The sequence below is a fragment of the Caloenas nicobarica genome, chromosome 5, assembly GCF_036013445.1.
Source record: "Caloenas nicobarica isolate bCalNic1 chromosome 5, bCalNic1.hap1, whole genome shotgun sequence".
NCBI classification, from domain to species: domain Eukaryota; kingdom Metazoa; phylum Chordata; class Aves; order Columbiformes; family Columbidae; genus Caloenas; species Caloenas nicobarica.
The window spans coordinates 15171515-15189291 of NC_088249.1; the positions used below are offsets into that span (position 1 = coordinate 15171515).

General features: G+C 41.7%; 1 protein-coding gene across 2 annotated transcripts in view; it reads left to right on the plus strand.

Moving 5' to 3' along the window:
* Positions 1 to 17555, plus strand: part of SYNE3 (spectrin repeat containing nuclear envelope family member 3) — a 69126-nt gene extending 51571 nt beyond the window's left edge. The window contains exons 18-19 of one of the 2 annotated variants that reach the window (XR_010606248.1): positions 6858 to 7198; positions 13607 to 17555. Coding sequence is in view for 1 of the 2 variants with exons in the window: in XM_065635252.1 (XP_065491324.1) it covers positions 6858 to 7055 (198 nt within the window). In the remaining variant the exon portion in view is untranslated. Of the gene's footprint in view, positions 1 to 6857 lie in introns of both variants that reach the window. The other variant, XM_065635252.1, reaches the window with a different exon arrangement.
* The last annotated feature ends 222 nt before the right edge of the window (positions 17556 to 17777 follow it).

The following is a 17777-nucleotide window of genomic DNA, read 5'->3' on the forward strand; positions in this document are numbered from 1 at the left end:
CTTTACTAATCTTCCACAGTGCTTCGTAACTTTTATCGCATATCAAACACTTTCCAGATAAAAAGCAAGTAGTTTCCAATGCTTATGTGCCAAAGATGGGACCAAACCAGGGACTTTTTCTGCTTGCTTAGGCCTGAAGTATTATAGAAATCAGTGCTACTTTAACAGATCAGGCTGTAGCCCTTGTCCTGTGGCATGGTTCTCCTAAAAGCGTGTCATGTTTTATATGCACAGAGAAGCTAACCTTTATAAATCTGTTTGTGTCACAGTAGCATATGGCAGAGTACTTAGTTCTAAGCAACTTTGCAACAGAAATTCTGAAATATCTGCCATATGTGACAGCTGAAACCACAGATACAAACTGCTGGCTTTTCCTTGTTTTCGGTTTTTTTAAATTAAGCCTTCATCAAAGATTCTATCTTATCATCCAGCCATGTTGAGGTACTCGAGAATCTCCCCTAAGGGAGAAAACAAAGCCTGTAATTTGCCCGCATACTTATTTATTTATGTACATACATTTATGCTCTTCAGAATTGAAGACAATGTTAAGGTTGCAAAGTCAAGCAATCTGAAGATAGAAAATGTCAGAGCTAAAATTGCTTGTGTGACCTCAGTTAACCTCCCTTCAGCACGTTCCTTCTGGTAGCTCTTTGAGATGGAGATTGATAAGCACAGGACTCGAAGGAGTCCCAGCCATCCTTACTCATTCCTCAGTGCTGGTTGCCTAACCTGGGCAGTGTTTGCATTTAGGAAAGTACAGTTCTGAACCCAGTGGCTCCTCTGCTTTTGCAAAAGTCACATAACCTCCGATGAACAGAGGTTGCTGTGGTGTACGGAAATGAGACATGGCTTTGCATGTTGGACACTCAGCTCTATGGAGACAGAATCCAACTACCCCAAATTATTTCCCTCTGGGTAAGACCAGCAGTGATTTGCAATATGTTGCTTATCTTAGAGATGCTCATGGCTCTGAGTTGAGAACTGATGAGGAGCCCAGCTCCAAACTATCTTGCATTGAGGTAAAAACCCAGTTTGCTTTGGTTTGAGAGAGCAGCCTGTGCTCCCCCCTGGAACCGATCTCTTCTTGTTGGCAATAACCCGCCTCTGTGAGTGGCAACTGAATTAGTACCCAGTGGGATCTGAAGTGGCAGGAACTGAGGGCCTCTCAGAGGCAAAATATCACTGATAAGGCAAGTTCTTTACCAAAAAAATAAAGATGGTGCTTGATGATGGCATGTTCATTTTCAGAATGAAAGAGATGTACGGTTAGCTGCTGTTACAGCCTTCCTGGCAGCTCTGCTTATTATCAGAGGAATAATGAGTGGTAGAATTCATACCTGTGTAGGTGATCCTTTCCAAGGCCTGTCTATTCTTCCTATTAAGATGTACTTCATCTGTACCTATTGCTATAGTTTAAGCCCGTTATGTTGTGATCTGCCCACTGTGGAGGCAGGCCTGGGTTCATCCTGTCTGAGCATTTAACTCCGGAGTTTTTGAAATCATGCGTGGTGCAGGGAGTGTAGATGGGGGTTGACCCTCCACCTTTTCCACAAGAAAGAACTAGAAGCCAGGTTCAAAGCTAACACAAGGGGTTTGTTCTTCATGTCAGTTGGTTGACCTGTGGAACTCCTTGCTAAAGGATATTGAGGGCTTTTAAAGTTTGCATAGGTTCAAGGGGAAACTGGTCAAGTATCTGGAAGAAACATTCACTGAGCATCAACTAGATGGATGAGCTGCATCAGGCTCAGGAAACTGTCTGAGCTGAAAGCAGTCGGAGCCTGAGAATATTAAGGAGAAATTATTTATGCTTGCCTTAGTCCCTGTGCATCTGCACCAATTGCTGTAGAATATAGGCTACTTGGGCTGGGTGCAGCACTGGCATGAAGCAGCATGGCTTTAGGTGTCTCTGTGTAGTGTCTCTAGGACACTAGGGCATTGGTCCCTTTATCCATGGGGAGAGCAGGAGTTTTCAGACGGCCGTGCATTTCCCAGGACAGTCTCTCAGTGAAATGCTCTAAGGTAAGAGGAATGAATCCAGACTAAATCTTTTTTTCTGCTGGATGACTGATTCAGTGGTGCAGGTGTGATTTTTGTCAGGCATGCTGGTAACATACAAGCACCAGCAACAACCCACTAATGAGCATGGTATAAGATGCTCCCTCAAATAGCTAGATTAACTGTGTGTTTTCATATATCCTGGAATGTGGTCAATAGCAAACAAGGGAGTGCACTGATTTTTTAGCAAAATACTTCAGCAACTTACACAGGAATATTATTTAGCAAGTTCTGAAGTGCTTTTCTGCTGTTCCCCATCCAAGTGATTTTTCACGGTGCGTTTAGTAAGGAGTTATTAACTGCAAACAGATTTAAGTGCTGAGGACTCCCTAGATCTAAACCGATGCTTGTCATTCAAACACCCCAACATGAATCAAGTGCAAACGTGAATGTTCACAGCCAGTGCAGTTCATTTGGTAACAAGCATGCATTTAGCATTACAGAAAACACAGCCATCTACCCCTTGACAGTCCTTGCTTGTCCTGGTATTTTGAGGGAGAAGGGGGAGGACATTTCTCCTTGATGGTGAACTTTAAAAGTATATTTTCTTTTTAAATGTCAGCCTATTCCTTTTCCATGTGTGTTTCAAAAATGCCTCTGACACTTTGGCTCAATACACAGGTATTCCAGCTGTTATTCTAAGATGGTGGAAATTAAAGTTCTGTTGACTTCACTGGAGCTTTGCCAGTTTTCCTCGGAGGAAGATTTAGTTTCAGAATATTTTGTGAAGCCTAGATCTGACACATGCACTGCAGGCACTGTGGGTGCTGGGTAGTAGCTGTACTGATGCCAGTAGCTGGAGTGACTGGAGAAGGGGAATTCCACTGCATCGCAAAGGTTGTGGTTACCACCTTGGATCTTACATGGAAACGAAATGTTCAGACTGTCTTTTGCAAGGGTGGAACTATGTCAGACTGTCCTTTTCTAACCCAGAATCATGTGCTAAAGGGTTGGGAGTATGATCTTGACTCCAAGTAGACTCGTACAGCCCTGATCACTCTGAGCCCAGCAGAGCAAAGGTTTGAACCTTGGCCTCCTGAATTCCCTGTTGGTGGCATAGTCTCAGGTCACCACAGCCTGAAAGCATCTCTCTGTCTCAGCACTCACCTAAAAAAATACCTTGGCTTTGTCTTAGGAAGATTGAAATGCTGCTTTTTTCACCCTCGGGAGAGGGAGTCAGTGCCCACAAGTTTCCCTGCTTTTTCCAACTGCCTCATCTACATGTTCCTGCTCCGGCAGGGGGATTGGACTAGATGACCTTTTGAGGTCCCTTCCAATCCCTAACATTCTGTGATTCTGTGTGATCTCTCCTATTAAAAGTTACCGTGTCTCCTTCAAAATTTTGTGTCCTTAAACTATAACACCAAAAAAAAAAAATCGTATCACCGATTGGGCATATAGGTGCCCAATCCTTTTGTAAAAGTATCTGGTTGAACTTCATGGACAAGTAGTTCCCAAACCTGACTTTATTTAGTTGTCTCTGTGCATAATCCTGCTGCAGACACTAAAGTTAATAGTAAATCTCCCATGGATTTCAGTGTGTGCAGGTTGGAGCCCTCATATATTAATGGCTTATCACTGCAAATTTGCTGAAAGCACCAAACCCTCACAGCTCCTGTGTGCCTCATCCTCAGTCCTGCAGAGACATCATAATGCCATGTTAGTGATAGCAGAGTCATTCCCATAGCAACAAATGGAGTGAGAAATACAAGATTCTGACCTTGCTGTGTGATCAAACAAAACAGAGTAGCTGGGCAGCAAAGACAAAAGTTCACCGAACACAAATGCCTATAAACCCAGCAAGCAGGTGGGAGAGAAGCAGCAGATGAAAACAAATATCTCTCCTTCTTTGAAGTTCTACCCCCAGGCAAATGTCCCTTCACAGATTTTTCTAATGCTAGGATTTGCTATGGTTAGCCTGAGTATCTTACCCTGCAGAAAGCTCCAAGGAAAGCAAAAGATAGCTTATTAATAAGGCCATTTCACATTAATTCTTCCTGGAGGACGAGCATGAAAAGCAATAGTATTTTACAGCTCCTTTCAGTAGATCTAAAAGCAAGGCATATAACAAATAACATTTCAATCTCATCCAATTTGCTCTGCATCAAATGCTGGATTGGTAAAAGAATTGGGGTGGGGACAATGTGAGTGACTAACTGGCAGTGTGGTCTTCGTGGGAAGGCAAAGGCAAACCTGAGCGACCATAAGGCATCTGGTCCCTGGGCTGGGGAAGGAACAGAGATGAGGAACAACTGGGAAAGCCCAGTATTTCCCACCAGTTCATAGGCAGAAGGAGATAACTGAGAGGACAGGTGTTGCAGCTGGTGTGGCAATAAAATGAAGCAGCTTTCAAAACCAGTGCTCAAGGATTGACAGCTGTAAGGCATAAGTTTTAGGTGCTGCTGGGAATATTGTCAGTCCTTCACACAACTGTGCCAGTCAAAAGTGGGCTTCTAATTCCCAGTTTGAGTTTGTGAGGACATTTTTGAGACTTGATGAACTATTGAGCAGTTAGTCATAATATCCTACCCTTTAACAACATCAGCATTAAGTCTGGTTACATCTTAGTGGTAGGAGAAAGAGCATGGTTTGAACTGTCCCCAGGCAGAGGTAACTCTAATCTGATCTTCCACTACACCTGTTAATAAGCACAAACTTGTCCATGGCTTCTGAACCTGGAAAAGGCTTTTTTTCCTTATAGATGGGACACAATAATGAATGTCATATTGCTGCATGTTATGGATGCAAACGGAGAATTAAGAATGAGAAATGGTCAATGAAAGCAGCACCTCTCAGTGACAGTCCATTGGTTTATATTGATTACACCAAGGAGTGGCTGTTTCATGGCATTACAGAGCCAAGCCCAAAAAGCTCTGACCAAGAGTTGTGGCTGCTGCCCTCATGCGTGATGATTTTAGCATTGACTATAAATACAGAAGCCGTGAAGGTTTTGTTCAGCCTGATGAAATCCAGAGGACATGAAGGATTTCAGGTCTGTGCTCCAGGACTAGAGAAGGGAAAGTCCCGCTAGAACAGCTACTCACACCTGGTACTTTGGCTTGTGTTTGAGAACAGGTCACAGTAGGAGCAGATGACTCCTGTGATGCAGCCAGGTTGGTGAAGCTTTGATTTTGTGGGCAAATGCTAGCTGTACCTAAGGAAGTTACCCAAGGGTGCTTAAATTCACAGTCCCGCTTACACCCTGACATTTACTCATTGCCCACTAACTACTGATGGTTCCAGTGTCCAGGGACCTGAGTTTTCATTGGCCGTAGTGAGCAGGTTACAACTCAGATACCGTAGGCCAGAAATGAGAGAGCAAGCAGCTGTTGCTCTGCTGCCTCCACATCTGCCTGACACAATAATGAAATCTCGTCAGCCATTTGGTATAATGGAAGCAAACCAACTACAGCAGAATAAGGATTTCACAGCACAACTGTCTCATGATCTGTAACTGCAGCTATGTATTTGCCTTCATAATTGATTCTGTAAGCATTTGCATAGAACTGCAAGAGACTGAGAAGCAGTGGAAGAGAGAAAACCTTAAAAAATAGAAAAGGGTAATTACTTTACCATCATTCTGCTCCTTATCTTCTCTGCTGATGTTTCCCACGGACTATTTCTGGTGGTGCTGCAGTGAGACAAAGGCATTGCCTGTTCACTCAAGCATCCAGGGGAGGCCAGAAGCCCTCATTTTGCTGCAGCACGGACACCGCCTGTGGCTCGAACACAGCAAATTAACTTTCTCTTGTGGAAAACATGGGTCCCACTTCAGTGGATGTTCTGCATTGATTTTTGTGATGTAGGTTGGTGCCTAATGCTGTAGCAGCGTTAAGCATTATTTCTATGTTTTAAATCCATGTTTGATTAAATTAATGGATTATTGAGTCCTCTTTTTCAGGACTCCCTTACAGGTAGTTGACTTGGCCTTTTTTTTGTGAAACACACATAGTTCAGTTCATTGGCAGGAGATATCCAGGAATCCCGCCAGTGGAAATCTCACTTCTTAATTAATCTTTCCTGACTTCTATAGCACCAAATATGTTCTCTCCTGTTTGTCCTAATCTGTATTAAGTTTGTGAGGTTAACTGAGCTACTCTAGATTGGCACAAGCATAAAGAAAAGTGCAACGTGACCTTTTTTGTGTGTCACTTCTGTGACTGCTCAGCAATACATGTGACTTTAATGTCCTCTTCACTGCCAGTGTTGTTTTCTCTCATTTTCTTGCACCACATTAAAGTGTAAGATGTTCGTGGTAAAGTATAAGGGGTATTGAGGCAAGCTGCACTGCAGGGCCTTTTTTCTGGCTTGTGGCTTCATGGACCCCAAAGTTAGGATCCAAAGAGCATGTTGCAGCTGGAGATATGACCGTGAGCTGGGTGATCTGCAAACGAAGCTCCTTTCTGCTGACGGAGGGCAGGAGGCTGGCTCCTCTCTTCCAGGCATCAGCACTCTCATTTTACTGACAGGAGAGTTACTGGCACAGACCTCCTCTGCCACGTGCTGACCATGAGGAGACCAGACGGGATTTTTGGCATGAGCGCTTGTAATCACTGCTTTGTAGTTGGGAAGCAGACTTTTAGGCAGTTGTTTTCCTGCTAGAAGACAACACTTTGCAGCAGTGGATTCTTTAGGAAGGTAAAATATTCTCCTCAAAGAAATAGCTTAAGCATCACCTTCAGTTCTCTGCAGCGTACCGAGCACAGGTTGTTCTGCCCCTCTACCTGGCAGTTTGATGTAACTGAAATGCCCCTCCCCAGGTCTCCATTCTTCTGAGTTGCTCCTTGGTTTGTGTCTTTCAGAAGCGCTCCGGAGGTGTGTGCTCATTTCTGCGTCGAGTGTGCTGGGCAGCTCTGCCATTTCAGCTGCTCCTCTTGCTCCTCCTGCTCCTGGCCGTCCTGCTGCCCCTGGCCGAGGAGACTCACAGCTGCACGCTGGCCAACAACTTTGCTCGGTCCTTCAAGCTGATGCTGAGATACAAGGGCCCACCCCCAACCTAACTTCTTGGCGCGGCACGAGGTGACTCTCAGAAATACAGACTCTTTAACAACTGCAAGCGTGGATTTTAGAGCTTCTAACAAGGCCATCATATGAACCAGATATGTCACATAAATGCAACATAAGATTATTTCACTTAAATCAGGTATTTGAGCAAAATTAATATTTTTACAATATTTTGTTATTATATTTATAACATGTATATAGAGATTGTGTATGTGTATGTATGTACATATATATATAAAAAATGCATATCTGTGGTCAAACTAACATCCACCATCCACTCATCCACTGTTGAGAGAAAAATCCTGCAATGTTACTTTTTCTACCATCTTTCAGCAAGAAATACTGAATGATGGTTTGGTTGTGAGGTTTTTGGTGGTTCTAAAAATCACATTCTTCTTGTTTTCAATTAAAGTCAGAGCAAGTATGAGAAGATGTGGGCATGCACCGGAGTGCAAACTGGACAGCAGGTAGAGTAGAATCATGTTTGAATATAATGGTTGACATTTGGCCCATGGAAAATAAGGACTATTGTATTTGAAATCTTGAGCTATTTTTTAAGTATCTAGATGCAGAGATTGCAGAAGGTAATGGAAATGTTTCCACTGACTTCAGGAGGAGTGGGGGTGGGCCTCCTCTTGTTCTCATTTTTTACCAGATTTATTTTCCAATTACTGTGTTCTCCAGCCCACCCGAATCAGGAGAGGTAGAATACAGTAGGAAGAAAGCTGAGAAAAGAGGATATATTTTTTAACATCTGTTTAGCAGGAGAACTTTTAAAATCAGGTCACAGTTTTCTGAACAAATTTGTCAGCAGTGAACACCACCTTGTATCAGTGATCTTGTCTATGAAAAGCAGTGGGTTGTTTGTTTGTTTGTTTTGGTGGGGTTTTGTATTTGTTTGGGGTGTTTTTTTTACTTTTTCAAGAGGCATTTGGTAATGGATCATAGCCTGAACAGTGGGATGCAGCCTGGCTCGGTGTCAGCAAAGCAAAGGTCAGAAGTACTTTAATAATACCACCCTGGAAATAAGAGTTCTTCCTAGGATGTGTGTATATTAGTGGTTTGTTAAACTGATATAAACTGAGTGTGTTAAAGACAATCAAGCACAGATTTCTGTATAGTCTAAATTCTAATATGATGACAACTTGTCATTTATTTACCTAACCTTATGCCTGATTTATCAAATTTTCGAATGTACATTTTAACATTGCCTTTTAATGTAAAAGCAGTTCTCACTTTCCTGTGATGAAACCATTCTTGGTGGTGTTGTACCTAATTAACTCCTGAGAGAAAAGGTAATTTCTAAAATTTTGTGCCATTTCTGAGTGCTATCCCTTATTTTCTCATGTCTTTAGCCACAGCAGTAGTCATGGGAAGAAAAAAAAAAAAAAAAAAAACACAGAAGAAACAATTAGTTTTCCCATCCTGGCTACGTTGCAGGAGGAACTTGTCTCTGGGTACCAGTACGATGTATTCAGAGGAAGTCATATTTCTTTAACAAAACCATAAAAGTTTTGCTAAAGAAGCAAACTTAGGTAGAACAGGGAGGCGTAGCAGCAAAGAGCTCATTAGAGGCACAGAATGAGGGAGAACAGGCAGATGTGAGAGCAAACTAGCTAAAGATAGAGAGGTGTCCAACAATTTATAAAGCCTAAAAAAAAGAAGTCATGATGAACAGAGCGGATAAGAATACAGGCTTAAAGGGGGAAAAATCTCTGAATCTTTTTCATTCCCTCTCCCTGCTACAGAATTGGTGCTATTACGTATTAAGGAGTCTTCTTCAGTAAGGTTTAAAATGGGGCAAGTAACAAGGACCCTACCAATGTTCTGAGGAGAGTCATCCACCACCAGGACTCTGTCACTGGATTCCTACTGATGCTTCCGACTACATTTGGTTTCCTGGAGTCAAATTAAATTGCCAAATTTCTGCTAAAAGTGAAAAGGTGGAAATGAGAGAAAAGGGAGCAGGGATGGTGAAGGTGTTCAAGTAGAGCACAAGGGGAGTGTGAGGGGGAACTGGACTGATGTGGATCAAAACCTGACCAACAGGAGGTCACAGCAGAGCCCTAGAGAGCAGGCGGAGGGTGGGGGCTGAAAGCAGAAAGGTGAGGAGGGAGGATGAATGCTGGGCAATAAGTGAGACATTCACATCTAAATGGGAAGCGAAGGAAGGTAAGGCCTGTGATTTCCCTCATGATGGATCCAGATGGAGAGGAGCTATAATTAATCAGAGAATGGGGCAAATTAATTCTTTCTTTGCCATGGTTCTTTGGTGTGGCAGAGAATGTACTTCCTCCTCATCTCCCCGATGAGCTGCACAAAAGCCACGCACGTTCCTGCAGTGCTCCTCAAAAAATCCATGCCAGCCCTGAGGGAGGAACCCCTTGGAATCGTCACACACGTCTCCATGTCAAATTAAATGCTCCAGTAAAAAAGAAGTGTGGAGGAAGAGAGGCAGGAACAAGATGTGCTGTATGTGGTGTATGTGTACTTGTGCATGCATTTTTCTGTGGCAGAGCTAGATGGCACGTCTGAATTTTGCTGAGCATTTCCAGGTGATGAAAGTAAAATACCAGTGAGAAAGCAAAAATAATGAGGATTAATATAGCTGCAAGAGAAAATCAGTAGGGAGATAGACAAGTCTTTCTTATGAAAGCACAAAATCTCACATCAGATTTCTTTCTGCCAAGCCTTTCTGATCTGGATGATTTTTATGGGTTCACAAATGCATTTGACACTACAGGAGTATGCAACTGGGGGAAAAAATTTCTGTGCAGAGGACCATAACAGAACAACTGCATCGTCACCTTGGTTTTTCAGTGTTGTGACAGCTTTCAAAAAAACCACTAAATTAGAAACACACTTTACTGCTGGGTTTGCATTCGATTTATTCTGTAAGTTCCCTGTCTGTAACCTTGGAATTTTTTGCTTTAAATCTCAGCAAATCCATTCTCATTAATTTAAGTAATCTAAATTTCTCACGTAAGTGATGAATGTTTCTACTTCTTTGCAATGGAAATTATCCAAAGCACAGGACTGCAGTGTTCATCCCACTCAGAACAATTTCACTCTTCCATAATGTAATAACCTCACCTGTCCAATGCAGGTGTGAGATTTTTCTAAGAAAGAAAGAATTTAAAAGTCACAGAACTAAGCTTGAAATATAAATCCAAATTTACTCTTTTTTTTTTTTTTATTCTCTTGTTTTGCTTCTGAAAAGTTTGTTATACTGATTCCTGGAAGTGTGTGTAAATATTAATCAAGTCAGTAACTGGAATAATGAAAACAAACTGCCCAGTTCAACTTCCAGGAAACTGAACAAAGCTCAGATTCCTCCAAACACAAACTAAATCATGCCGTTTCCAAATCAGTCCTTAAAATCGTGAGCACTGTTCTTCATGCCTGAATCTCTGCTCACACATGATTTGGGCATTTCACCCTCACTTTCGTGCCTATAAAATCTCCAGCTCATACATCTCAGACATCCATATGAAACTGAGCTTTGTTATGGCTCAGCTTTGGGTTGGGGCTGCTGCCTGAAGACACCCCCTGTCAAAAACCTGGGATGCACAAAACAGCTAAGTGTCCGCAACTGAAGGCTTGCACTACTTTAATCCAGATCCAGCCACTCTCAGAGGATGCTAAAACCCTCTGAAATAGACTGAATGTGTTTGAGCTTGTAAATGGTGCCTCTGGCTAAGACCATGCAGCCTGTGCTGCCTGCAGACCCCGGCCTGTTCTCAGAGCAGAGCTCTGCTGCCTCTCCCCACACTCTTTTGCCCAATATTTGACTGACCACATTAATGACCCTTCAGTGTTGAAGGCAAAGTCCTGCACACCAGTGCCCATGCATTAAAGTAAGAATTTTGCACAACCCCAAAGGCATACTTCCAACCCAGCCTTTGGAGTGAAAGCAGGCCTAATTTATAAATCGTAATTGATTCTGTAGCCAGATGCTTTCAACAGAATTTTCCATGACTGCAATACAGTGAGATAGAAAATTGCTGTTGTGCCACATGTCTGTTAATAGCCCTTTCTCTGATTCCAGCTAGCAATTTAGATGGTATTAAATATTATTTATATGTGCTCTCTCCAGAAATCTCTGTGTGAAAAACATGTTCAGTTCTATGCACATACATTAAAAATGTCATACTCCTCTGTTAGCACAAAATCCCCAGAGCAATCAGGATTTGTACTGAGTACTAGCTTATTTGCCCACTAAACTCAAACATTTTGGACTGAAAAGAAAGCTACTAGCCCAACTGATAAAAACACCTGATGATCACTGAATACTTTGGAGAGCTCTTAGAATGGCATTCCACTTCTCCTTAATCCTTTTTGTGGGGATAGTCAAAGTCCTCAGAGAGAAGAAATGTCTCCAAAAAATGGCCATCACTAGATAAGCAGGTGGTAGTCTCCGCATGTCAGAAGAAATAGTGTGTTCTCTTTAGCTGCTCTGGGACCTCAGGAGTTTACTCCATCTGATCTCTTCTTCACTATTAAATAGGAAATGTTTTACTTTGATGTGTGTGCATACACATCTCATTAGCACTAAAGAGATTCGAAGAGTGAGCTCATATACAGGAATTCTTTTAAATTGTGTTGACAAGAGTACATTGTCTTCTTTCCTCAAGAAAAAAATAAAACCCCTGTACGGCAGAGATTCCCAGAGCAAACAAAACTTTTGGAATAATCGAAGGTTACAGCCTGAAATTAAACTGGATAAATAATTTTGCCTTTCAGGAAATGCTGGTAGGAATACTCCAACAAATGTATCTATGTCAGGCATCATAGTTGTCTTTCAGGTCGTACCTTTTTTACCCAGTTGGCTTTAAGAACTTCCTTTGGAGACATGGACTGTCTGTTGGGCAGTAATCAGTTGCTAGTCTGCAGCTGAAAAGATGTTTGCCCAAGGAACTGTATCAGCTTCTTCCAGAGTCGCTGGGGGCTCTCGAGGATGTTCTTAGTAGTTCTCAGATCATTGACCTGCTCCGAGCCATTGCAAGTTTATTGCATTAATCTATCTGTCAGTGGTTCGCAACTCTCAGAAACTAGTTTATTAAAATGCTAAAGAAAACATTGTTGGTAAAGACATCATGATTCATTCAGAAACCAATCTTATTATTTTTGCCATATTTAAACATAATTATCTATTGGTTATACTGGGTTATAAACAGATTAGTCGTAGGTGTTGTGTATCTGTGCGGCATGTTTTAGGCACAAGGCTTTTTGACTTGCACGTGTATGTTTAAGAATTGTGGGCTCATTTCACACTTGCTCAATGATAAAACAAAGATTCTTGAATGTAGTATTTTTAGAAAAAAAATAGGCTGGAATAATCTGTCGGACGGTTGATTCTTTTTTTAATTATCTCTCGTCTATCCAATTTAAAATGTGAATATCTGTCTGCCCGAGAATTATCAGTAGATCTGAAAGACAAGGAATATATATCTGGAATATACTAATTCAAGCAGTAACCTAGATGGCACCTGTTACCTAAATGACTTCAGCAATGCCAGATTTAGCTTGTTGTACCTGTGAGCTAACAACTCTCCTCATAGTAAACTGTGGAAGAGACGAAACTGCACAGGTTAAGGTACAATGTCCCCATGGAAGCAGCAGGAGACATTAGGTCCTCAAAAGGCAGCCTGGTATCTCAAGGCAAGAAACAAACATGTAGGTTTGGCATAATGAGAGAAACTGAGGATTAATGACACAGGAACAAGGGTTTGCTGTCCTGCTCTGCCAGACTAAATTTTGACAATGGCCATCAGCAACGCGCAGTTTCACAGCCCTGACGGTGGAAGGAGGCTTCCCTCCCGGTGGTTCACTCTTGCTGAGATTTGACTCTTGGGGGTTCTTTTTTCTTTTCATTAAATACAGAAGAAACTGCTAAATCAAGCCCCTCTGTGACAGATTAATGGTAGATGGTAGGCGCTGATGCTTCAGGAAAAGATGCAGGGAATGCTATTGTAGATAGAAAGGTAGGCATGAAAGTCTCTCTTCAGTCCTTTGGAATGAGATGTTCATTCTAGAACTGAAGGAGGAGGTTTTCTGTTCCTTTGCAAGTAAATGCCAGGTGTTGCCTTTAGTCTTCTGGATTTGGGGGGAGAGCCTGTTCAGTGCCTTTTTGAATGCCAGGGGCTTTCTGTCTTGAGAGCTGTTCACGGCAGTAAGTTCCACATCCTTCCCATGAGTTGCGTAAAAAATGTATTCCCTTGAATTTGGTTTGAAGGGTGAGAGTTGTTTGATTTTCCTCTTTGGTCCCTGTGTGTTGAATCCAAGAAAGCAGAAAGACTTGCACTACCCTCTCCAGGATATTCTTTGTTTTTCCTTCTTTTATCAGAGCAGGGGAGACTTGGCTTTGTCTCCTTCCTAAAGTAAATGATCCCAGTCTTTACTTCTTTTCATGTTATAGCTCTTCCATGCCCTTGGTCGTTTCTGTCACCTTCCCCTTAACAGTTTCCGGGTCTTCCTCCATAGGTAGCACAAAAAATCTAATCCTGTTACAATAAATGGAAATTCAATACATTTTTCCCCCTTGCAGTTCCTCCTGCAGATGCTCTGCCTGTTTCTTCTGCCTCCTGGGTCAAAACAGTCTTCATCACTATCTGAGGGGACTCTGTTCCTTGCCAGCCATCTCTTCAAGTCTCCTGGCCACATCCTGCCCTCATCTGCCTTCCATGTTAGCTCGGGGACTGCCCTTAATGCTCACATCTGCAGACGGGAGCGCAAGGGTGTTGCTTAACAACTATTAATAATGAAAGCCTTGCCATTAGCATTGCTCATAGCCTGCCCAGACTCTTTTCTCTTCTTCCCTTTAAGCAGGTTTTGATGGGTAATCCAACTACCACATACAGAAAATTGCCCCTGATTCGGTGAGGAGAGTTGGTGTTTCGGTTTCTGCTCTATTATCCTGGCGTTGTCCCTGCCTGTGCTCCCATGGGCGCTCCAGAGGGTTTGAATGTCACTGATATACACCCTAATAAGCCAGGACCCTTTTTTTTGAGCTGGGGGGGGAAGGTCACTTTTAACAAACTTATTTCACAACTCATTTATCAAGCCCTCTAGCAAACCATTTATTTTAGCTCCTTTTTGCTCCATCAAAAGCTGTATGTCAGAAGGGAGAGGTGAATTTGGGGAGGCTGGAAACTGGAGGCAGGCTGAGGTGCCACCCACTCTCACCAGCGCTTTGCTGAGGGGCCTCCAGCTAGAATTCAGGGGTAGGAGCTGTTATTTTTCCTGAAATGACCCTCACCTTCGAAATCAAATTATTTCTTTTGTCAAGTCCAATAAGCATTGAACACCACAGACTTGGTTTCACTACAGATGTGAATGAATGCCTCTGTACAGTACTTTCCATTGCCATGAAATATATATATGTATATATATGTAATGGGGAGTGTAATTATTGTTCTACTTAAAGAAAGGTGACATTCCACTTCAATGTAACTTTCAAGTGCAGCTTTTAAAAGAAATTAGGTCTTAAAGGGAAGCTGGAAGAGTTTAGAGGTATGTGCTTTAATGAGCTTTAATGAGCTTTAAAAAGCTTTGAGTTAGGGCTTCAGTCTCCAAGGCAAAAAGCACCCAAGATGATTTTCTCATCACCATCAGACCTTGTAGAAGTTTAACCTGGGAGTCACGGCTTGAGCCCTAGCTGTTTCTGGAGGTATTTGGATGCTGCATGTACTGACTTTGTGTCTGTCCTCAAACGCCAGCCTCCGTTTTGTACACATACGTGACTGGAAGATAGAAGACACACCTTCGTCTTGCTCCAAGACCCTGATGGTCATTTTTGTCTCAGCATATGTATTCGTTTTGATCAGTGCCACACTTTCCATTTTTTTTTTTCCTTTTAATTTGTGCTAATTGAGTTCATCAGGAGATTCCAGGAGAGTACACTCCACCTGCCCAGCCTCAGAGCTTCCCCTCCAGCAGCTTACCTTCTTCTCATTTGTTTACGTGGGCGTACTGGACCACTGCGAAGCAACGCCACAAGCAATAACGCAATGCATTTTTCTGTCATTGCCTTTTGTAAGACTCCATTGACACTGAAAACTGGTAGGAGATCCAGAAGCTGCAGTGTTGTTTCGTAGCAATATAGCCGATGTACAGTGCTTCTGCAGGAGACCTGTCCTCACCTCTTGAAGCAGCTGGCTGTCTTGGGCCCAATTTAATTAACACGGCTGGACTATAAACAATCTTGGATCCCTTCACCAGCACTCCATCAATCATGCTTCCATCAGTTCTTGTGCTTTTGTTTAGTTTCAAGCTACAAGAAAGTTTGAAGAAATGTGCTAAGACTCCAATATAGGGTGAGTAAATATCCCATGTATTTCACAAAGATTACAACAAAATGAAGGGATTTACTCTCACATTGAACAGAATTAATAATAACTTCTAATTGAGGTATTAAAAAGTTATTAAGAACAGCCTGGAGTGAAGCTTCTGCAATTAAACCATTCTCCGCATTTAATTTAAAAATCAGCAAATGTTGAGGTACATTTTGTCACTTTCTGTTGGAAGTGACCTGGAACTAAAATGTGAATCCTCCCAAATGGGAGATACATTGATGCAGATCTAAACTTCACCAGTATGTCCCATGTTAGATCATCCACCTCTGGGCAGAGAGGAAATCTAAGGCTGTTCACAAGAGAAACTCATATTGCGAGTGGTTTTAAAATTCTTCAGATCACATATTCACTTCCAAATGTCGGTAATGGGGAGGAGCAGAAACCTTCCCATGAACCCCGTGCATTTTGCATGTTGAAATCCTGGCTTGAATTCAGGTCTCCACCTCAGCTTCTTGTAAATGTTAATATTCAAGTAGAACAAAAATGTTAGAGGCAATTACAGCATGAACATCTCTTCTTGTTTATGTATAGTAGCTGATAGCAGAGTCTGTAATAATTATCTGTGTTTATACATGTGCTGGTCAATGTAACAGCTGGGTACAAAATACCTTTTAACTGTCACAAGAAACTAACTGGATTGATGTCACTTTTTGCTTGTATGAATATAATTATTTGCCTTGCAGGGACCAGTTCCACTTTTGTCATGTTATTTATGATTTTTAAATACATTTGTGATAAATTAGGCTCGTTTCTAAGGTAAACAATACTGGAGCCAAGCAGCTGTCTCTGTACATGTGCATGTTATCACAGCTGATATCAAGTCCAAATCAGACTCCTTGTCTTGCTTGGACCTTTCCTTAACCTTTCTGGCTTAGTCAGGGAAATGCGGACCAGTCTATTTTCTTATTTAAAATGTGGCTTTTTGAAAAGCTGAACTTATTTTTTAAAGCCTTTCTTTTTACAATTATGGATTCACAAAGACTGTAACAATCATATTTTTCTAAACTGCCAGTTGCTTGTGTTGGGAAATATATAGAGATATATATTTTATTCTACAGATTTCCATGTAGTTTTGAAAGTCTTTGTTTTCATATATATCCTTCTATTTGCTAGAATTATATCAAAAAGCTGTAAGCTTCTGTATACTGACTCTATGAAATTCTATAAAAATGCAGCTGCATAAAAAGACTGACTTTATTTTTTATTTAAATTGTTAGAGCTAAGTCATCCTTAGTGTTATGCCACGCAAGGTGTTCGGAAAGAAATCAGGTCATTGTTTCAAAAGGCTGCACAGCGTTACATGACACTTCCTAAAAAGTCTTGACCATTTACCGTAGAAATGGTGCCATTTCAGGGCCTGTTTCTATAGTTTATTCGCACTGTTTAGGACCTTATTTCACAAGTACTCCCATGACATTTCATGGGAAATATTAAAAAAAAGAGCCTATGATGTGTGAATAGCAGTGACAGAATAAGGCCCTTTTCTAATGGAGAACGGGGCCTTTTAACTAGTCAAGAGGCTAAATCGTGAGCATTTCAGGAAAACATTTTGTGTTCCCTTCTGCACTGTGGACTCCTCCTGTGTATTGTGGATTTATTCCATAGCTGAAACGCCTGTGTGCAGATGAACTTAATAGAAAGTTGTGGTGAAATATTGCAGAAAATGACCTGATTTCATTCTTCAGAACAATAGTTAAGGTCACTCACAGCCTTGGCTTCTGTGCCCCTGTGAAGCAGAGGCCTTCGTTTTGTACCTTGGTCGTGGTGTAACACGGAGACATTTCTGCTCTCTGGCTGGAAAATACTGTCTATTCCTTAACTTTGTCAGAATATTTTCTCAAGTGAAAAAAAAAAATCTGATTCTGCAAGACTCATCTGGGTGTTAAGGGCAGCTGGGACCTTCTGCGATCAGGCCACATTATTCTGAAAGTTTATCCCTCGGTGACAAATAAAATATGATGCAGCTTTGCTGTTTGCAAGTAGGATAAAGAGACTGGAAATTCATCACCCCAAGCCCTAGCCTTGTGACTGGTTTGTGATGCTCCACTGTTACCAATGAAGTATGTTGAATCAGATTATAAAGTCAGAGTATTTTATTGCATGTGTCCTTTTTTGTAATGAAAATATAGTTGTATTTGTTGTTGCAGTTATAGTGCAGTAAATAAATACATATGTATTTCTTTTTAAGGACTTTTAAATTATTCTTGGGGGTGGTTTCACATTTTGCTGTGCTTATTTCTTACCATCAGAGTATTTGGGCTGACCTAGAAACACCAAGAGCACATGAAGCAAGAATAAAATTTGCTGCTGCCTGCCTCTTTGCTTGTGTATCACTGGAAGAAGGTTGTGCTGAATGTACCTACT